Raw genomic sequence first — 21,969 nt, forward strand, 5'->3', positions numbered from 1 at the left:
AGCACGTAGCGGGGGGGTCGTGGCGGAGATGGGGGACCGGCACCACCCTCAGGCCCAGCGAGACCGCAAAGCAGAGGCTTCTAGCTCTGGCCCCGGCCCGCCCCTGCGGCGCCTGCGCCCCGCCCCCTGACAGGCAACAGCCAATGAGCGGCACCTGTCGCCGGCCTTTAAGAACCGCGCGCACTCTCCCTGCAGAGGACGCTGCCGGCCTAACACTCCGCCTGAGTTACCATGGAGACCGAGGCCGGGCCTGCGCGGCCTCATGGCGTTACCATGGAGACAACTCTGGGGCTGGGGCTCCGAAGTCCCGGCCCACCGCTGCCTCAGAAACCCGCGGAGCAGCTGTGCGAGGCTGGAGCCGCGGTGGCGGCTGCCCGCTGGGACCTGCAGAAGCACTCTTTGCTCATTGTGATCGGCGATATCGGTACCGAGAGTCAGCTGAGGGCCGTACGGGCCCACCTTGAACAAGGTGAGCCACTGTTCTGGCTGTGCTTCAGGTATCTCCATCCTATGCTTCTCCGCCTTCTGTATTCAACTCTCAATGCATACGTCTGCATATCCATCCCTTGTGTGCACTTCCTGAGATCTGCGCCCTTGTCACCTGCATCTTCCATGCCATGTGTCCGTATCCTCTCGCTCTACTAACATCTCGCTTGCCCATCCTTCCCGCACACCCCGTGGCGTTCCGCAGTCTCTCTGAGGCAGTGGAGCTCTATGCAGCCCCTGGGGCCCCTCTGGTCACGCCCTCCTCCGCAGCGTTTTGGGCCAGGTGTCCTGAAAGTCCTCTCCATCCCCTGAAGAATCCACATCCCAACCTTGCTGTTTCTTCTTTATGGTCACTGAACCAGCATGAGGAGTTTTCTGAACGCCCTTACAAATCTCAAATCTCTGAATGCTAGCAGCCAACCTGAGGGTGACCTTTGTGGCTACCAGCTCCTAAGTCCTCACTTGCATCCCCAGTGCTGTGCCTGTGCCTGTGGTGCAATGCTGCGGAGCCACCTGCGGGTGGAAGCAAGCCGTGGAGGGTTGGACATAAGGAAGGGGGCATAGAAGGCCGACATAGAATCCTACTTAGCTGTAAATTGGAAAAGGTAGCTCTCAGTATCTGACAATAGGTTCTTAGTGTCACTTCCACCACAACTAAGCAACCTTACAAGAAAATTCCTACTTATAAACTCATTAATGACCGAGGTTAGTCTAAAGTCCGTCCTCCTGGCTTAGGCAAAGCCTAGACAAGGTAACCGGGAGAAAGATACCACGACTAGCCACCTTTCTTCAAGACATCACTGAGGCTGATTGTGGCAACTGCCCATATACCCTCCCTCTCCTTACCTGTTGTGTGAACTTGAATGTATTCCTGCAGTCCCACCAACCCCTAACCCACAACCTTATCTAGAATCCTCTTTGTTTTTCTCCCACAGGGATTCTCTCCTGGAACATTGACCTGTCATCCTTTGACTTGAACCAACAGTTGAGACTCTTCATTACCCGGCATCTGGCTCACTTCTCCTCAGAGGTCAAAGGTTAGGACTAGCATTTTATTTCAGTCCTTTGGGTGACAGCTGGTCACTGAAGAGCAGAAATCCAGTCTCCCTGGGAGAAGCGGCCTTGTGGGAGGTTTGGGTGGAGGAGAAGGGAGGAACTTTATAGAGGAGAAAAGTCATGGAATTCCATAGCTATCCCCACATACCGAATATACTTTGCAGACATGGTTTGATAGTGGAGGGAGCCTAGAGAACGTAACTTCTCCCTGAGAAGCGGGTTGTTTGTGGATAGCTGTTGACATGAACTAAAGAAATGAGTATTCCTTTTAGTGATCCAGCATCTCTCATGCAAAAATTCACTTTCTTCATTTGTGTTCCCCTTTCTGCATACCCCGGACTCCCTGCTTTCCTTTAAAGACACCCCAGAATCCCTCATTTATCTTCCTAGACCCTTGTTTAACTTTTTTTTTTTTTTCGAGAGGGAGTCTCAAACTGTTGCCCGGGCTGGAGTGCAGTGGCACGATTTTGGCTCACTGTAACCTCTGCCTCCTGGATTCAGGTGTTTCTCCTGCCTCAGCCTCCCGAGTAGCTGGGATTACAGGCACCCCCCACCATGCCCAGCTAATTTTTTGTATTTTTAGTAGAGACAGGGTTTCACCGTGTTGGCCAGGCTGGTCTTCAACTCCTGACCTCATGATCTGCCCACCTTGGCCTCCCGAAGTGCTGGGATTACAGACATGAGCCACTGAGCCCCACCTAGCATTTTTATTTAGGCTGCACAGGTTTCAGGGTTTCTGGTTCCTGCTTTGGCTTAGCCAACAGATCTCCAGAGCAGAGCAGAATCCTGGTACTATAAGATGATGGGCACCATCAAATCCAGAGTGGAAGGAGGGTCTCCTGAATTTACTCCTATGAGATCAAGTTGTACTCCGAGATTTGGCCCAGATCAAAGCTCACATAATGCAGTTTCCCATTCTGCTGGGTGGGAGGAATGGGTGGGTTAGAGATTTGAGAAAATAAGATTTTAGGAACTATCACTCCATGACAGATATCGGTGAGGAGACTATGGAAAGCTCTACATCCTATTGTAAAACAGTTAGGGCCAGGCACGGTGGCTCACGCCTGTAATCCCAACACTTTCGGAGGCCAAGGTGGGTAGATAACCTGATATCAGGAGTTCAAGACTAGCCTAACCAACATGGAGAAACCCAATCTCCACTAAAAAATACAAAATTAGCCAGGCGTGGTGGCACATGCCTGTAATCCCAGCTACTCCGGAGTCTGAGGCAGGAGAATTGCTTGAACCCAGGAAGTGGAGGTTGCGGTGAGCCAAGATTGTGCCACGACACTCCAGCCTGGGCAAAACTCCATCACAAAAAAAAAAAAAAAAAAAAAAGAGCTAGGCATCTAGTCATGTTACTGGAAAATGTTGACATACCAATCCATGCAGCTTAATAGAATATAAAATCCATCCAGGTCAACAGCCACTGCAACTGAATGACTCAATTCATATCTTATACAGATAATTTTCAATTATCCAGTATAGTAGTCACCTCTCCTTAATTACCTCTCCTCCTTTTCCACTGCTTCTTACTTCCAAATCTTTGATCATTTCCTGATCACTAATATCTATAGATGCTGCTGGGAAGTTGGAGAAAATAAGGTTAATATGACTAACACTTTATCATCCTAGGAATATGTATGGCAATTTTATATTAATATATGTGAGTCTGACATCTTCCTGATGTGACTGGCTTTCTGTAATGCAGGCCACTCACTCTTTTGAGAATTCTTCTGTTTAGAATTATGCATGTCATGGCTTCCTCCATTATCGCTGATCATGATGAAAATCAACAGTTTTACCGCTTAGTACTCCTAGGAGCTTTGGTGCAGGGCCACATACAGGGATGACAGAGGATGAAATTAATGACTAACAGAAGTTTGTGATGATCTGCTGATGTTAATAATTCACACTGAATTCTCTAACCTTGTCCTTTTGGCTACAGAGACCTGAGAGTAGGCTGGTTTCTGGAATAATATAAGAAATGAAAAGAATTTAAACCAAAGTACCTAGCCATTCTTCAGATTAAGATGCAGGGATACTTGGGAAGACCCTTACAGAGAGATACATAGTTATTCTCAGGCACTTCTTAGAAACAAGCACTGATGATAAACACCTACTAGACCCTTTCCATCAAAGAGATTGGCTGTGGTGTACTCAAGGGGCTTAGGTCCATATACTCCAGACTAGGGCTTACTTTGGCATACTGAATATTTTTAGGTTTGGACGTTTTTATCATGGTCTGTCTATGTCACAGGAGAATAGCAGAGAATTTCCTGGAAAAACCCACACTGCTCAAGACGGCCACAGCCCCACCCCTGTTGGCTCCTCTTTCAGCTGTCCCCACAAACAACAGTCAGCCCAGAGCAGCTGCAGACATTGCCCCTCCCTTCAGCCTTCCATTAGTAAGGACGCAAAGGGACCAGGCAGCTGGGATGAGCTTAAGGGGATATGTTAGTGCCTTATGGCTTGACTACCCCACAGGCTAGGCCACCATTCCTATCACCTATCTTCAAGCCCTGGGCCAAAATGCTAAGATAGCAGACAAAAATGTATCCTACAGTGACAGGGAGAGTACAAGTATTCCTAGGCACTGCCCTCTCCACATTAACATACCCACACAGAAAAGAAGGGACCCTCTGATAAAGAGTCAGTAGCCCAGCTCCTTCTAGTGGTCAAGTCTGGTAAAAGCTTTCAAAGGTGATTTTTGCACCATGTAGCCTCTCCAGTGGTGACTTTTTTTTTTTGAGATGGAGACTTGCTCTGTTGCACAGGCTGGAGTGCAGTGGCACGATATCAGCTCACTGCAACCTCTGCCTCCCGGGTTCAAGCAATTCTCCTGCCTCAGCCTCACCTGCCTCCCGGGTTCAAGCGATTCTCCTGCCTTAGCTGGGATTACAGGCGTGCACCACCACACCCGGCTGATTTTTGTACTTTTAGTAGAGACAGGGTTTCATCATGTTGGCCAGGCTGGTCTTGAACTGCTGACCTTGTGATCCGCCCACCTCGGCCTCCCAAAGTGCTGGGATTACAGACGTGAGCCACCCTGCCCAGACCCAGTGGTGACTTTCTAACCCCTACAAAAAATCTGGATCTTCCAAGCATTCTAATACAAACTCAGAAACATTAGGACAGTGGAAAACTGAGTTTCAATAATTTTATGATTCTTTTACTATTGGATACCTATAGGAAATGGAGGGGAGGGCTCATAATTCATAACAAATATTCTAAGACTCAAAAACACAGGGCCGCGTGTGGTGGCTCACACCTGTAATCCCAACACTTCAGGAGGCTGAGGCAGGCAGATCACTTGAGGTCAGGAGTTTGAGACCAGCCTGGCCAACATGGTGAAACCCTGTCTCTACTGAAAATACAAAAATTAGCCCAGGGTGGTGGTGCACACCAGTAAACCCAGATACTCAGGAGGCTAAAGTAGGAGAATTGCTTTAACCCAGCAGACAAAGGTTGCAGTGAGCCAAGATCCTGCCACTGCACTCCCGCCTAGACAACAGAGCTAGACTCCATCTCAAAATAAATAAATAAATAAAAACACAGGCTGAGGGACCAGTTGGGAGGCCTTCGGTCTGACTCTCCATTTCTACTGATGGACTTAGGAAGTGATTGGTCTATTGCTTCTACCAATACAAAAGTTATCCTGAATTAATAATACAGCAGCTCATTAGCCCTTGGAACTGGGGTCTGCATTGCTGTCTGAAATGGGAAAGCAAGGACACAAAAAGGACTTCAAGTCTCATACTGCAGGCATCTCTAGTTCTGGGTTTACCTGGGAGATAAGAGTACTCTAGAGTTGATCTGGTCTGAGATCCTGATTTACAATTTCCTTAATCACCTAGGTGACCTCTCGGAAATCTTCCATAAAAGGGAGAAAAACTTCCAGTGGCATTTGTACATTGCAGATTTAGAAGTCTAGGAATGAAGGAGCATTTTTTTCATCTTTTATATGATTCAAACATCACAGCATTATTGGAGGATGGTACTAATATACTCATTTCATAGTTTATGAAGCTGGCTCTAAGAGAGGTTAAGTGACTTGTTTAGCAGCATGATTAGTAAAATGGTGGATCAGGTCTCAAATCCAGAGTTTCATATCTTACTTTGTGTCTGAGCTCAAGCCTCTCTTTCTTCTTTGGCATCTCACCATTTCATTGCAGCAGAGCCTAGAAACAGAGCAGGTGGAGAGTTGGTGGTGGTGCATAGCTGTTTAGAGGGTGCAGGCTGAAGGAAAACTCTACTGTGAGTTGGCACCATGCCCAGGGTGCGGCCCTTGAGCTGAGAATAAAGGTGGGCTCTGCATTGGTCTGGGAAATGTTATTTTGTTCTTAAGGCAAATGTCTACTCAAGTTTCCCTCCTAACACACTCCAGAAAGCCCTAGAAAGCAGAGAGGAGATAGAGGGCTTGAGGTCGGAGGAAATAAAAACGATAAAGTTACAGAAGAGAGGTATTTCCCTTTTGTGATGCTCGGAACTCAGCCTGGTTTTCTGTGTGTATCTCTGCAGATGGCTGCTTCTACCCAAATGGGGTTGTTGCCATTGTTGCTGATTTGCATCCCCGGATCTGAGCAAGAATTGCTCCCCTTTTGTCCCCTCAACCCCAAGAGTACTAGTGACTCAGCTCCTCCTCTCCTCTGGCTGCAGTTAAGAGGGGATGGGGGATGCTGAAAGCACTGACTATTTTGGTTTCTCTGACCTTCAAAAGTAACTCTTGGCAGCCTGGGGCAAGGGTGGGGCGAGTCTTGGGGTATGCGTGGGTGGCTGTGATTGTGAGGAAGGCCTTAGGAGCTAGCCAGGACTGGGGAGGGTGGATGGGAAGAGGGCAGGGAAGGACTATGTGAGAGCATGAGCATCTTCCCATTGGAAGGAAGTGCTACCGCTCTCCAGATCCTTCCTTTAAGTCCTAAAGCACTTTACTAAATCTGAGACAGAGGTAGTGACTAAGGGAAACAGGATCAATGTTAGAAGGATCAGAATAATATAAGACAGAGTCAGCAAAGAGACAAGGAGAGAGCAGGAACTCAACCACCCTATACAATCATAGGTTTTTTTTAAATCTAAAGAGTACTTCTGTTACATTTAATAATTGGTCTACCGTAAAGCCTTGCTTGGGCCTGAGGCCCTGAGGCCCTGGTGATCCTTCTCGGTCCTTGTAAACTCCTTCACCGTAAGGCAGAAAGCTCCCTGCCCCTTCAGGGACTTGTCTCTATATTCCAATGACTCAAGAATCCCAAGAATCAGTGCCTGTGTGGTTACTGTGTTATGCTGCATTGCCACAGAACTTCATGTAGTTCTCAGGGTCCCTGTGCCCCACCCCAATAGGCTAGGGACCATGTGTCCACTCCAGAATTTCAAACTACCCTCTAACCCTAAAATAAGATTTGTTTCTGCCCTCCTTGGTTTCTGTAGCTGAGGTTCAGAAGAAGGCAGCACATCTCCCCATCCCCAACCTTTCTCTTAAGCAGTTCCCCACCCCTACCCCATGTTCTTGGGCCCCCAGCCTTTGTCTCCTGCTCCTCCAGGGACTGAAGGTTACTCCCTGGATCCATCTGAGGAAAGAGGCAGCAGATGGTTTCTCAGAGAAGGGGGAGAGCCCACGCGGCCCATGCCTTCTATAGCCTCGCTCTGTCCCCTAGCATGGGGCTTTGGTCTTTTGGCTGATGCTAAAAGAGTATTTCTTAACTAAGCATGGTTGTGAGAGAAAGCTCCTGTGGGCCACAGGACATTGCAGAGGCTCTTTGAGCTGCTAGACAATCCCTCAGCCCCAGAGCCAAGCAAAAGCACTAGAGTACAGACATCGTGAAGGCAAAGAAACAGTTAAGTCTCCAGTGCCTCGTCACAGACCAGCCCCTCTTCCCCGCCCTGGCGCCGCCCTCCTCATCAAGCACCCCCCCCCCACTCCCACCCCAAGTGCTGCAGACTCTTCCCTGAAGCTGCCGGCTGAGGCCGGAGCTACCGCCTCCATGAGAGGCTTCCTCCCACACGCCAGGGTAAGAACCGAACCAAAGGGCTTGGTATGTGGGGGTACACTGTGATAGGGAGGGAGGGGAGGTGGGATGGGGTCATGGAAAGGGTGCTGGTACGTCTGGAACTAGCCCAGTGGCAGGAGGCAGGCTGGGCAAATGGAGAGAGAAGATGAACATTACTGGCTGTGGGCCCAGTCTGGACCCAGAACCAGAGGCCACCAGGGGCTGTGACAGTCCACCTCTCCAGCTGGGCTGGGGTGGGAGATATCAGTCTGGGACAGCAGCAGAGGGTGGTACCACTGGCTCTGCTTGGCAGCCCAGGGTGCTGGAGGAATTTGGGAGCGATGTTTTTGGTCAGAGGCAGAAGAATCTGAGAGAAAGGGGGATGTTATGGGAATGTGCCTAATGGGAGGGCCCCTGGGTGTCAGCTGCTGGATTGCTCAGCTTCTCCTATTCTGGTGGTGAGTAGGGCAGTGAGTTTTTGCCAAGTAAGGGAAGGTGGGGGACACTATGGAAAAGAAGGGAGGAAAGGGTCATTAAGACATGGCACTCGCCTCCTCACAGACCAACCAGTTTGCAATGGGCTCCCCCCACCCTATTCCCTGCGGCTAGCTTTAGACTGGGACTCTAAACCCCGCTTTCTGGCCCCACTAAGGCCACTATGGAGATGGAGAACTCCCTCCCCCGGGGCTACCCAGCATTTCCAGTCATGTCAGCCCCACAGGTTCCCAGTCTCAGCCCTTCTCCCACCTCATCTCTGCCTCTCTTCCCAAGATGGGGGCTCTTGAACAGAGAAGACAGTTTCTTCTCCCTCTCTGCATCCCCTTATCCCCACCCCCCATGCAGAAGCAGCCAAGAAAATGACTTGTCATGCTGGGGTGGGGGGTGGGGGCGGAGCTGGAGCCAGAGCTCAGTGCGCACACTCACACACACTCACACACTGCGGCAAACTGCAGCTGCCCAAATGGCCCTCCTCCCCTTCTGCCTCACTGCGGAGACACCTGCCCTCCTGCCTGCTCAGCCTCCGCACCACAGCCCACTCCCCACTCCAGCACTGACAGAGCCCTGTGCGCCCCTGCCTCACAAGATGGTCCTCTCCAAAGAAAAAGGAAAAAACGAGTCAGTTCCCTTCAGTGAGACAGCCGGGGGAGCAGAAGAAATGGCTTTCTCCCAGGCCTGAAAAAGAGAGGCATAGGATATAAACCATGTAGTTGCAAGTCAGAACCACTCCCAGGGATATGGTGAGGAATAGGACCTTATGCCAGGACAAGAACTGGGATCGGAGAAGTCTTGTGATAAACGGGGACCATGAGGAATGAGAGACTGGGGGTAGAGGGGAGTGGTAGATAGAAAGCAAATCAGTGTGTGCTATAGATATTTGTCTTTCTGACCTTCCTTCCTCAAATGTGTGACCTTATTTGTGTGGAGGGAGCTCTTGCCCTTCTAAATCTGAACTACTTAAGGCTGGCAGCTTCCCAAACCTTGATATCCCTCACTTGCCCCACGCCCTGCCCTTGCCTACATCTGAGGTGGCCCTTGTCCTCTGAATTTATCTCAAATGTTCCCTCAATTCTCAACTGAATAGAAGGGAACCCTTGAATTCCTCTTCACCCCAACCCACCCTGTATGGGGTTTGGTCTTCTGACACCATCCATCGTTCATTTCCCCCACAGCTGCATCTGCAGCCCTGTGCTGTCAGATCTGCCTGATCCTGGCACCATGGCTCTTCCTCTTAACAAAGGCCCTGGCCCAGGCTTTTCTTGTCCAAGCCCCAGAAAGAAGAGAGAACTGGGTCACAGAAGAAGGTCTAAGGGACAAATTATGAGCCCTCCCACCAGTATCCTCCACACAGCCCACTGCCATCTGTTGGATGCTCTATGAGGTTAATGCCACTATGTACTGCAATTGGAAAGGGGGTTGGGGGAGGAAGGGCAGGAGCAGAGGATGGCAGCATTCTTCTTCAGCATCTTCTGTCTGATTTGCCACTTTCTTTCTTTGCTGAATTGCTTGGTGTTTCATGTGAGGCTGGAAAAGGGAAATAGGGGATTTGGGGGTGTTTTTCTCCATGGCCTGGGGAACACTCTGAATCTCTCCTTCCTTATTAATGTGTTTCTTGTTCAAGAACCTTCCACTCCCCATGTCCATGGTAGAGGCCTCTAGGAGAGGGGCAAAGATGAGAGAAGAAACTGTTCACAAGGAATAGGTTGTGGGGTAGTGAATCTGACCTCTGAAACTTTGGGACATAAAGATGCTGTGAAAACTTTCTAGTGGGAACAATATGTTTGTATGCATGTGTATTAGTGCAGGCCTGGCCTCTGAGGAACCAAAGGACAGAACAGGAAGTTATAGTCCTATGCCCATTCTTTGAATCATAAAGGGTTTAGATAGCACAGGTTTCTCTGGGTCTTCTGGAACAGGAATTCTGGCCTTGGATGGCAAGAAAGTTGGGGAGTCTGTAGACACAGAAGCTCCTATCTCCTTATTTCTAGACACTCTGCTGGCAGAAAAGCCCAGGGCAGAGGCAAGCCAGGAAGGAGAAAGGGAAATGAAGATCATCATCCCAGGGGCCCTCTCTCCAGCTGAGCTCCCCCATCCCCAGGCAGCACCAGGAGCTTAGTGCTCGAGCAGGACAAAAGCTTCTTGTCAACAGGGCAGTCTGAGCCTGTAGTTCCAGGCAGAGGGGTGGGGACACAGGCAGCAGAGGGTGTGGTAGATGAAGGGAAGGAGAGGACAGCCAGTGTGGAAGAGGGGGCGGTGGACACCCTGAAAGGGAAGGGCCGGAGGAGCCAGTTCCTAGACCTTACTCAGCAGTATCCAGGGTGGCAGGGTCTAAGGATAGCCAAGTTTCTCTTTCTCCTGAGTCCCATTTTCTAGTAATACATTCTTTCTTCTCCTGCACCACACAATTTCTATACCTATTCTCTTCAATATAAATTCCTACATCTCTCCTTCAGGCCAGAGGACCCTTTGCCACCAGAGTGAGATCCTAGAGACCATCATCCTGGTAAATCCCAGTGCAGACAGTATCAGCTCTGAGGTAAGGCCAGGGCCTGTCCCTTGCCAAGCAGGCCTGGTGTAAGTGCTATACCCACTCTTGCCAGTGCTACCACTATTAGGCCAAGAATTCCTCTCTCTGGCATCTAAGCTGACTTATTGTCCCCAGCCTAGTCTGGAGGTGGTGGGAGGGACACCAGTGGGAAGCATGCTCTTGCAGTACTTCAAGGACATTCATTGGCTTTCCCTGGATTTCCTATATCTGTGACCACTCCCCTTTTTCCATTCCAGGTTCACCATCTTCTTAGCAGCCCTTCAGCTCATAAACTACTAATTTTGAGTGGGCAAAGTTTAGAGCCTGGGGGAGATCTCATCCTACAGAGTGGCACCTACTCCTGCGAAAACTTTGCTCAGGTCCTTCACAACCCCGAGGTAAGTTCCATCCCAGACTGTCTGGGAGAAAGGGCGGCACTAGAGCTACAGGAGGGATCTAAAGGAAAGTCTCATATTTCTTGACCATGGGGGGCCCTGGCAGAAAGGTAAGAGTTCACCTTGGGGCCGGGCGCGGTGGCTCACGCCTGTAATCCCAGCACTTTGGGAGGCCGAGGCGGGTGGATCACGAGGTCAAGAGATCAAGACCATCCTGGTCAACATGGTGAAACCCTGTCTCTACTAAAAATACAAAAAATTAGCTGGGCATGGTGGCGCGTGCCTGTAATCCCAGCTACTCAGGAGGCTGAGGCAGGAGAATTGCCTGAACCCAGGAGGCGGAAGTTGCAGTGAGCCGAGATGGCGCCATTGCACTCCAGCCTGGGTAACAAGAGTAAAACTCCGTCTCAAAAAAAAAAAAAAAAAAAAAGAGTTCACCTTGGAGAGAGGTGAAGATTAGGGTGCTGAACTCTAGTGACCTGATCAGGCTTCTATCTCCTATTCTTCTAGATTGCCCAATTGCTCAGCAATAGAGACCCTGGGATCCAGGCCTTCCTCACCGTGTCCTGCTTAGGGGAAGGTGATTGGAGCCACCTGGGATTATCCAGTTCCCAAGAGACCCTGCACCTCCGGCTAAACCCTGAGCCCACGCTGCCCACCATGGATGGCGTGGCTGAGTTCTCCGAGTATGTCTCTGAGACTGTGGATGTGCCATCCCCATTTGACCTGCTAGAGCCCCCAACCTCAGGGGGCTTCCTCAAGCTCTCCAAGCCTTGCTGCTACATCTTCCCAGGTGGTCGTGGGGACTCTGCCCTCTTTGCTGTCAATGGTTTCAACATCCTGGTGGATGGTGGCTCTGATCGCAAGTCCTGCTTTTGGAAGCTGGTGCGGCACCTGGACCGCATTGACTCGGTGCTACTCACACATATTGGGGCAGATAACCTGCCAGGCATCAATGGCCTACTACAGCGCAAAGTGGCAGAGCTAGAGGAGGAGCAGTCCCAGGGCTCTAGTAGTTACAGTGACTGGGTGAAGAACCTTATCTCCCCTGAGCTTGGAGTTGTCTTTTTCAACGTGCCTGATAAGCTGCGGCTTCCTGATGCCTCCCGGAAAGCCAAGCGCAGCATTGAAGAGGCCTGCCTCACTCTGCAGCACTTAAACCGCCTGGGCATCCAGGCTGAGCCTCTGTATCGTGTGGTCAGCAACACCATTGAGCCACTGACCCTCTTCCACAAAATGGGTGTGGGCCGGCTGGACATGTATGTCCTCAACCCTGTCAAGGACAGCAAGGAGATGCAGTTCCTCATGCAAAAGTGGGCAGGCAATAGTAAAGCCAAGACAGGCATCGTGCTGGCCAGTGGGAAGGAGGCTGAGATCTCTGTGCCCTACCTTACCTCTATTACTGCTCTGGTGGTCTGGCTACCAGCCAACCCCACTGAGAAGATTGTGCGTGTGCTTTTTCCAGGAAATGCTCCCCAGAATAAGATTTTGGAGGGCCTGGAAAAGCTTCGGCATCTGGACTTCCTGCGTTACCCTGTGGCCACACAGAAGGACCTGGCTGCTGGGGCTGTGCCTACCAACCTCAAGCCCAGCAAAATCAAACAGCGGGCTGATAGCAAGGAGAGCCTCAAAGCCACTACCAAGACACCTGTGAGCAAGTTGGCCAAACGGGAGGACGTGGTAGAAGAGGGAGCTAAGGAGGCCCGCTCAGAGCTGGCCAAGGAGTTAGCTAAGACAGAGAAGAAGGCAAAAGAGTCATCTGAGAAGCCCCCAGAGAAGCCTGCCAAGCCTGAGAGGGTAAGGACAGAGTCAAGTGAGGCACTGAAGGCAGAGAAGCGAAAGCTGATCAAGGACAAGGTGGGGAAAAAGCACCTTAAAGAAAAGATATCAAAGCTGGAAGAAAAAAAAGACAAGGAGAAAAAAGAGATCAAAAAGGAGAGGAAAGAGCTCAAGAAGGATGAAGGAAGGAAGGAGGAGAAGAAGGATGCCAAGAAGGAGGAGAAGAGGAAAGATACCAAACCTGAGGTCAAGAAGATTTCCAAGCCAGACCTAAAGCCCTTTACTCCTGAGGTACGTAAGACCCTCTACAAAGCCAAGGCCCCTGGAAGAGTCAAAATAGACAGGAGCCGTGCTGCCCGTGGGGAGAAGGAGCTGTCTTCTGAGCCCCGGACGCCCCCAGCCCAGAAGGGGGCTGTACCACTCCCAACAGTCAGTGGGCACAGGGAGCTGGTCCTGTCCTCACCAGAGGACCTCACACAGGACTTTGAGGAGATGAAGCGTGAGGAGAGGGGTTTGCTGGCTGAACAAAGGGACATGGGACTAAGAGATAAGCCATTCCCTCTAGACACTACAGAGGAGGGACCCCCAAATACAGCTATCCAGGGAACACTACCCTCTGTTCCAGGGCTGGGACAAGAAGAACATGTGATGAAAGATAAAGAGGTTGTCCCAGAGGTCCCTGAGGAACAAGGTAGCAAGGACAGAGGCCTAGACTCTGGGGCTGAAACAGAGGAAGAGAAAGATACCTGGGAGGACAAGAAGCAGAGGGAAGCAGAGAGGCTCCCAGACAGAACAGAAGCCAGAGAGGAAAGTGAACCTGAAGTAAAGGAGGATGTGATAGAAAAGGCTGAGTTAGAAGAAATGGAGGAGGTTCACCCTTCAGATGAGGAGGAAGAGGACGAGACAAAAGCTGAGGGTTTTTACCAAAAACATATGCAGGAAGCCTTGAAGGTAACTCCAAGGGGCAGGGAAGCTTTTGGGGGTCGGGAATTGGGACTCCAGGGCAAGGCCCCTGAGAAGGAGACCTCATCATTCCTAAGCAGCCTGACCACACCTGCGGGAGCCACTGAGCATGTCTCTTACATCCAGGATGAGACAATCCCTGGCTACTCAGAGACTGAGCAGACCATCTCAGATGAGGAGATCCATGATGAGCCAGAGGAGCGCCCAGCTCCACCCAGATTTCATACAAGTACGTATGACCTCCCTGGGCCTGAAAGTGCTGGCCCATTCGAAGCCAGCCAACCTGCTGACAGTGCTGTTCCTGCTACCTCTGGCAAAGGCTATGGAGCACCAGAGACTGAACTTACCTACCCCACTAACATAGTGGCTGCCCCTTTGGCTGAAGAAGAACATGTGTCCTCGGCCACTTCAATCACTGAGTGTGACAAACTTTCTTCCTTTGCCACATCAGTGGCTGAGGACCAGTCTGTGGCCTCACTTACAGCTCCCCAGACGGAGGAGACAGGCAAGAGCTCCCTGCTGCTTGACACAGTCACAAGCATCCCTTCCTCTCGTACTGAAGCTACTCAGGGCTTGGACTATGTGCCATCGGCTGGTACCATCTCACCCACTTCCTCACTGGAAGAAGACAAGGGCTTCAAATCACCACCCTGTGAGGAATTCTCTGTGACTGGGGAGTCAGAGAAGAGAGGAGAGATCATAGGGAAAGGCTTGTCTGGAGAAAGAGCTGTGAAAGAGGAAGAGGAGGAGATGACAAAAGTACAGATGCCTGAGAAACTGTGCAGTCAATATGGAACTCCAGTGTTTAGTGCCCCTGGGCATGCCCTACATCCAGGGGAACCAACCCTTGGAGAAGCAGAGGAGCGGTGCCTTAGCCCAGATGACAGCACAGTGAAGATGGCTTCTCCTCCACCATCTGGTCCTCCCAGTGCCACCCACACACCCTTTCATCAGTCCCCAGTGGAAGAAAAGTCTGAGCCCCAAGACTTTCAGGAAGCAGACTCCTGGGGAGACACTAAGCGCACACCAGGTGTGGGCAAAGAAGATGCTGTGGAGGAGACAGTTGAGCCAGAGCCTGAAGAGGGAACACTAGAGAAGGAAGAGAAGGTTCATCTTCCCAGGAGCCCCCAGGCCCAGGAAGCACCTGTCAGCATTGATGAGGGACATACAGGCTGTACCATTCAGCTATTGCCAGAGCAGGATAAAGCAATAGTCTTTGAGACTATGGGGGCAGGAGAGCCCACAGGCCCAATTCCGGGAGCAGAAGCCCTTCCCGGAGGTTTGAGGATATCACCCCAAGAACCTTGCAAACCTCAGAAAGATGAGGTGCTCAAATATCCTGACCGAAGCCTCTCCCCTGAAGATGCAGAGTCCCTTTCTGTCCTCAGTGTGGCCTCCCCAGACACTGCCAACAAAGAGCCCAGCCCCAAGTCTCTCTGTGGCCTGACAGAGCAGTACCTACACAAAGACTGCTGGCCAGAGTTATCTCCAGAAGACGCTCAGTCACTTTCTCTGTCAGAAGAGAGCCCCAGCAAGGAGACCTCCCTGGATGTTTCTTCTAAGCAGCTCTCTCCAGAAAGCCTTGGCACCCTCCAGTTTGGGGAACTAAACTTTGGGAAGGAAGAAAGGGGGCATCTGATGCAGGCCAAGGACACCTCTTACCACACAGCTCCCATGTCTGTTCCAGAGCTCCATGCAGCCACAGTGTCACCTCCCACAGATGGGATGACTAGATACTCTGCACAGACAGACATCACAGATGAGAGCCTTGACAGGAAATCACCTGCCAGCTCACTGTCTCAGTCTACACTTTCAGGAGATGGGAAGCACTTACCTGGGGCAATAATGAGCCCTGGTGAACACATTCTGACACCTGATAGCTCCTTCTCCAAAAGTCCTGAGTCTTTGCCAAGCCCTGCCATGGAGGACATTGCCATAGAGTGGGAAGATAAAGTTCCAAGGTTGAAAGACAGAACCTCAGAACAGAAGAAGAAGGAATCCGAGCCAAAAGATGAAGTCCTGCAGCAGCAAGACAAAACTCTGGAGCACAAGGATATGATAGAGCCAAAGGATACAGCTATCCATGAGAAAGCTGAGGCTCTGGATGTAAAGAACAAGGCTGTGAAACAGCAGGATAAGGCTTTAGAACAAAAAGTCAGAGACTTAGAGCAAAAAGACATATCCCTGGAACAGAAGGACAAGGCCCTAGAACCAAAAGACGAAGACTTAGAAGAAAAAGACAAGGCCCTGGAACAAAAGGATAAGATCCCAGAAGAGAAAGACAAAGCCTTAGAACAAAAGGACACAGCCCTAGGACAGAAGGACAAGGCCCTGGAACCAAAAGACAAAGACTTAGAACAAAAGGACAAGGTCCTGGAACAGAAGGACAAGACCCCAGAAGAGAAAGACAAAGTCTTAGATCAAAAAGTCAGAAATGCTGAACATAAGGCTCCAGAGGACAAGGTCGCTGAAATGAAGGGCAGAGACCTAGAACAGACAGACAAAGCCCCTGAACAGAAACACCAGGCCCAGGAACAGAAGGATAGAGCCTCAGAAAAGAAGGATCAGGCCTTAGAACAAAAATACTGGGCTTTGGGACAGAAAGATGAAGCCCTGGAACAAAATGTGAAGGCCCTGGAAGAGAAGGACCAAACTCAAAAGCAGGAGAGCCTAGTGCAGGAGGATAAAACCAGGAAACCAAAGGAGAAGATGCTAGAGGAAAAATCCCCAGAAAAGGTCAAGGCTGTGGAAGAGAAGTTAGAAGCTCTTTTGGAGAAGACCAAAGCTCTGGGGCTACAAGAGAGCCTCATGCAGGAGGGCAAGGCCAGAGAGCAGGAAGAGAAGTACTGGAGGGAGCAGGATGTGGTCCAGGAGTGGAGAGAAACATCTCCTATGAGAGAGGAGCCAGTTGGAGAACAGAAAGACCCTGTCCCAGCATGGGAGGACACATCTCCTGAACAGGACAACAGGTATTGGAGGGGCAGAGAGGATGTGGTCTTGGAACAGGACACATACTGGAGGGAGCTAAGCTGTGAGCGGAAGGTCTGGTTCCCTCACGAACTGGATGGCCAGGGGGCCCGCCCACGCTACACTGAGGAACGGGAAAGCACTTTCCTAGATGAGGGCCCAGATGATGAGCAAGAAGTGCCCCCACCGGAACACACAACCCAGAGCCCCTGGGCCTCAGACTTCAAGAATTTCCAGGAATCTTCAGCGCAGAAGGGGTTGGAGGTGGAGCGCTGGCTTGCTGAATCACCAGTTGGGTTGCCACCAGAGGAAGAGGACAAACTGACTCCCTCTCCCTTTGAGATCATCTCCCCTCCAGCCTCCCCACCTGAGATGGTTGGACAAAGGGTTCCTTCAGCCCCAGGACAAGAGAGCGCTATCCCAGACCCTAAGCTCATGCCACCCATGAAGAATGAACCCATTACCCCCTCATGGCTGGCTGACATCCCACCCTGGGTGCCCAAGGACAGACCCCTCCCCCCTGCACCCCTCTCCCCTGCTCCGGGTCCCCCCACACCTGTCCCAGACCCCCACACTCCTGCACCCTTCTCTTGGGCCACAGCCGAATACGACAGTGTGGTGGCTGCAGTGCAGGAGGGGGCAGCTGAGTTGGAAGGTGGGCCATATTCCCCCCTGGGGAAGGACTACCGCAAGGCTGAAGGGGAACGGGAAGAAGAAGGTAGGGCTGGGGCTCCTGACAGCAGCTCACACAGCTCAAAGGTACCAGAGGCCAGCAAAAGCCATACTACCATGGAGCCTGAGCAGACTGAGCCCGAGCAGAGAGAGCCCACACCCTATCCTGATGAGAGAAGCTTTCAGTATGCAGACATCTATGAGCAGATGATGCTTACTGGGCTTGGCCCTGCATGCCCCACTAGAGAGCCTCCACTTGGAGCAGCTGGGGATTGGCCCCCATGCCTCTCAACCAAGGAGGAGGCTGCTGGCCGAAACACATCTGCAGAGAAGGAGCTTTCATCTCCTATCTCACCCAGGAGCCTCCAATCTGACACTCCGACCTTCAGCTATGCAGCCCTGGCAGGACCCACTGTACCCCCAAGGCCAGAGCCAGGGCCAAGTGTGGAGCCCAGCCTCACCCCACCTGCAGTGCCCCCCCGTGCTCCTATCCTGAGCAAAGGTCCAAGCCCCCCTCTTAATGGTAACATCTTGAGCTGCAGCCCAGATAGGAGGTCCCCATCCCCCAAGGAATCAGGCCGGAGTCACTGGGATGACAGCACTAGTGACTCAGAACTGGAGAAGGGGGCTCGGGAACAGCCAGAAAAAGAGGCCCAATCCCCAAGTCCTCCTCACTCCATCCCTATGGGGCCCCCTACATTGTGGCCAGAAACTGAGGCACATATCAGCCCTCCCTTGGACTCACACCTGGGGCCTACCCGACCCAGTCTGGACTTCCCTGCTTCAGCTTTTGGCTTCTCCTCATTGCAGCCAGCTCCCACACAGCTGCCCTCTCCAGCTGAACCCCGCTCGGCACCCTGTGGCTCCCTTGCCTTCTCTGGGGACCGAGCTCTGGCTCTGGCTCCAGGACCCCCCACCAGAACCCGGCATGATGAATACTTGGAAGTGACCAAGGCCCCCAGCCTGGACTCCTCGCTGCCCCAGCTCCCATCACCCAGCTCCCCTGAGGCCCCTCTCCTCTCCAATCTGCCGCGACCTGCCTCACCAGCCCTGTCTGACGGCTCCTCTTCTGAAGCTACCACACCTGTGATTTCAAGTGTGGCTGAGCGCTTCTCTCCAGGTCTTGAGGCTGCAGAACAGGAATCTGGAGAGCTGGACCCAGGAATGGAACCAGCTCCCCACAGCCTCTGGGACCTTACTCCTCTGAGCTCAGCACCCCCAGCTTCACTGGACTTGGCCCTAGCTCCAGCTCCAAGCCTGCCTGCAGATATGGGTGATGGCACCCTGCTGCGCCACCTGGAGTGCTCAGGGGCAGCCATGGAGAAGCCAAGCCCCTTCCAGGGTCCCTCTGGGGATTGTGCAGCCAATGGCCTAACTGAAACCAGCCCTAACCCCCTAGGCCCTGCCCCAGCCAAGGCTGAAAAAGAAGAGGCTGAGGCCTGTCCTGCCTGGGAACGTGGGGCCTGGCCTGAAGGAGCTGAGAGGAGCTCCCGGCCTGACACACTGCCGTCCCCTGAGCAGCCACTGTGTTCTGGAGGGGGCTCTGGTGACCCACCCAGCAGTGCTTCTCCTGAGGTTGAGGCTGGGCCCCAGGGATGTGCTGCTGAGCCCCGGCCCCATCGGGGGGAGGTCTCCCCATCCTTCCTGAACCCACTTCTGCCCCCATCCACAGATGACAGTGACCTCTCAACTGAGGAAGCTCGGCTGGTAGGAAGAGGCGGGCGGCGCCAGGCAGGGGGGTCAGGGACCACTGGGGGCCCATGCCCTGTGGCTGATGAGACACCCCCCACATCAGCCAGTGACTCAGGGTCCTCACAGTCAGATTCTGATGTCCCACCAGAAACTGAGGAGTGTCCATCCATCACAGCGGAGGCAGCCCTTGACTCAGATGAAGATGGGGACTTCCTGCCTGTGGACAAAGCTGGGGGGGTCAGTGGTACTCACCATCCCAGGCCTGGCCATGACCCACCCCCTCTCCCACAGCCAGACCCTCACCCATCACCTCCCCGCCCTGATGTGTGCATGGCTGACCCTGAAGGGCTCAGTTCAGAGTCTGGGAGAGTAGAGAGGCTACGGGAGAAGGAGAAGGTTCAGGGGCGAGTAGGGCGCAGGGCTCCAGGCAGGGCCAAGCCAGCGTCCCCTGCACGGCGTCTGGATCTTCGAGGAAAACGATCACCCACCCCTGGTAAAGGAACTGCAGATCGAGCATCCCGGGCCCCACCCCGACCACGCAGCACTCCAAGCCAGGTCACCCCAGCAGAGGAAAAGGATGGACACAGCCCCATGTCCAAAGGCCTAGTCAATGGACTCAAGGCAGGACCGAGTAAGTATATCATGAAAAGTGGCAGAGAGTGTGGGTTAGGGCTGGGTGTGAGCTGGTCAGACTCCAGGAGTGGGAAAGAGGAGAAGGTTGCCAAAAGGGTTCTACTTTTTCCTCTACAATGAATGCTGGCTTGTCTCTGCAGTGGCCTTGAGTTCCAAGGGCGGCTCTGGTGCCCCTGTATATGTGGATCTCGCCTATATCCCGAATCATTGCAGTGGCAAGACTGCTGACCTTGACTTCTTCCGTCGAGTGCGTGCATCCTACTATGTGGTCAGTGGGAATGATCCTGCCAATGGCGAGCCAAGCCGGGCTGTGCTGGATGCCCTGCTGGAGGGCAAGGCCCAGTGGGGGGAGAATCTTCAGGTGAGTAGCAAAGACACCAAGGAAGTAATTTGGTCAAAGCTCACTCAGAGGCAGTAGTAGAACACAGTCCCTATTTATTAAAGGATGGGACTTTTCTAAGGGCAACAGGGCTGTTTCTGAGACCATCAGGTTCCCCTTCCCCCTCACCTACCTTCCCTTCATGTTCTCACATCAGGCATGTCTTATCTCCCTCCTAGGTGACTCTGATCCCTACTCATGACACGGAGGTGACTCGTGAGTGGTACCAACAAACTCATGAGCAGCAGCAGCAACTGAACGTTCTGGTCCTGGCTAGCAGCAGCACCGTGGTCATGCAGGATGAGTCCTTCCCTGCCTGCAAGATTGAGTTCTGAAAGAGCCGCCCTCCCTTCCCCAAGGATCCACTCCCCCAGCTCCTTTAGATAATGGCTACTGCTGAGTCCTGTGGTGTTGAGGGAGATGGGAGCTAGGGGGAGGGGAGGGAGATGTCTTCTTGTGGGGACTTGGGCTGGGCTAAATGGGAGGGATTGTCCCTTCCCGTCATCCATTCCTGAGAGGGGTCTCAAACCAAAGTTAACAAGGAGAGGATAGGGGAAGGGGACAAATTAGGATAGGATAGCATCTGATGCCTGAGAACCCTCTACTAGCATGGTCAAATGCTGGTATTGGATGGGGACTGAGGATAGGTCTCAGAGAGCAACCTCCTCCCTCATGGAGGGAGATTATATCCCCAACACCAAGGACCTCTTTATCTCAATCTATTTATTTGGCATCCCAGGAAGGATTTCCAATAGCAATTTATGTGACCTGGGGGGCAGGATACTGTCAGTGAGGTGCCCAGAGCTGCACCCTTTCCTCCATCTCCCATCCCCCATCTCCCCACCCACCAGGGTCTGAGTTCTAGCAGGGGCCTGGGGGTATCCCACTGCTACACTGTTCTATTGCTTCCCTCAGTATCTGAATGTCTCAATTTAAAACTTGAAGCTCTTTAGACCAATAGATAGACTGGTGAGAGGAGAAAGGAGCTTATTCCCCAGCCCCTGCTTTATACCATTCACATCCCAGGGCTGTGTCCAGACAGCACAAAAGGGCAAAGAGAGCCCATTCCAAATGCCAGAATTCTTCCAAACTCCCTGACTCTTTGAAAGTTTTTACTCACCCCATTTCAATTATCCTGATCCCTTCTCATCCCCTGCTTGGCTTCTCTGCATGTGGTCATCTGCTGTGGCCTGGTGTGTAATGGGTTAAAAATAAGCAACTGCCTGACATCCCAACATTTGACACCCCAGCAATGTGTGACTCCCCCAACATTCCACTATGCCATCCTGCAGCTGAAATGGGAACACTGGCTGCCTCTCCAAACCCACTCTTAGAGGATCTGGGAGGTGGAGGCCAGGCCAGAGGACTTGGGGAAAATGAGAGGGAGGAAGGAAAAAGGGAGAAGCAGCTGAGTCATAGCTTAACTCTTACAGAGTGAAGTGAAAACGGGCCGAAAATACCACCCCAGGAGAGGATCTCGTCCCAAGCAAGCCAGTGAGCAGCCCTGTCAGACTACTGCTGGACTGAGAAACCAGAAGCTGGTAGTCACCAGGGCTCGCCTTCTCTGCCAAACTATTGGGAAACCAAAATGAGCCCACCTAGTGTTCTTCCTAGCTCCACCCTCCCCGTGCTGCTGTGCTCTGCTCCTCCCCACACTTCCCTGCTATAGTTCCCAGCTGCTGTAACGGAGCCACCTCCAACTCTAACAATAAACCGAGTTCATTGCAGATGGTGTAGTGCTGCTTAGGCTTTTCTAACTCCATACATTGCTTAGTTGCTGGGCCCTGGCTCCTACCTCTCTGTTTCAACCAGCATTGAATTTATCTTTGAAGACTCCAATGCTTTTGATTACTGGGAACACTTGTGCCTGAGTATGGAGAATAGGAGCCTAGGGTGGGTACATACGTACGTACATCTGATTTGGGGGAGGGAAGAGAG

General features: G+C 52.1%; 1 protein-coding gene across 2 annotated transcripts; it reads left to right on the forward strand.

Moving 5' to 3' along the window:
- The first annotated feature begins 196 nt into the window (after positions 1-196).
- MAP1A (microtubule associated protein 1A) lies at positions 197-21,758 on the forward strand. Of its 2 annotated transcripts, XM_012442372.2 has the most exons (7): positions 197-469; positions 1,422-1,523; positions 10,478-10,560; positions 10,809-10,949; positions 11,457-19,650; positions 19,793-20,013; positions 20,211-21,758. In XM_012442372.2, the coding sequence occupies exons 1-7, from the start codon at positions 232-234 to the stop codon at positions 20,364-20,366; spliced, it is 9,135 nt and encodes a 3,044-aa protein (XP_012297795.2). In that variant the 5' UTR covers positions 197-231; the 3' UTR covers positions 20,367-21,758. The 2 variants fall into 2 exon arrangements, with proteins under 2 accessions (XP_012297795.2, XP_012297796.2); XM_012442373.2 differs by lacking the exons at positions 197-469; positions 1,422-1,523 and adding an exon at positions 7,451-7,547.
- Positions 21,759-21,969: the final 211 nt, after the last annotated feature.

Source organism: Aotus nancymaae, unplaced genomic scaffold (genome assembly GCF_030222135.1).
Source record: "Aotus nancymaae isolate 86718 unplaced genomic scaffold, 86718_ANA_hifiasm-v0.15.2.pri h1tg000062l, whole genome shotgun sequence".
In the NCBI taxonomy this organism is placed as follows: Eukaryota; Metazoa; Chordata; class Mammalia; order Primates; family Aotidae; genus Aotus; species Aotus nancymaae.

What these genes read in the sequence shown, in the direction of transcription:
- MAP1A (XM_012442372.2), top strand. Translation starts at nt 232, where the DNA reads ATGGAGACCGAGGCCGGGCCTGCGCGGCCTCATGGCGTTACCATGGAG. An exon ending in CTTCTCCTCAGAGGTCAAAG is followed by an intron (nt 1,524 to 10,477) that starts GTTAGGACTAGC and finishes TCTCTCCTTCAG; the next exon opens with GCCAGAGGACCCTTTGCCAC. An exon ending in AGTGGGGGGAGAATCTTCAG is followed by an intron (nt 20,014 to 20,210) that starts GTGAGTAGCAAA and finishes TCTCCCTCCTAG; the next exon opens with GTGACTCTGATCCCTACTCA.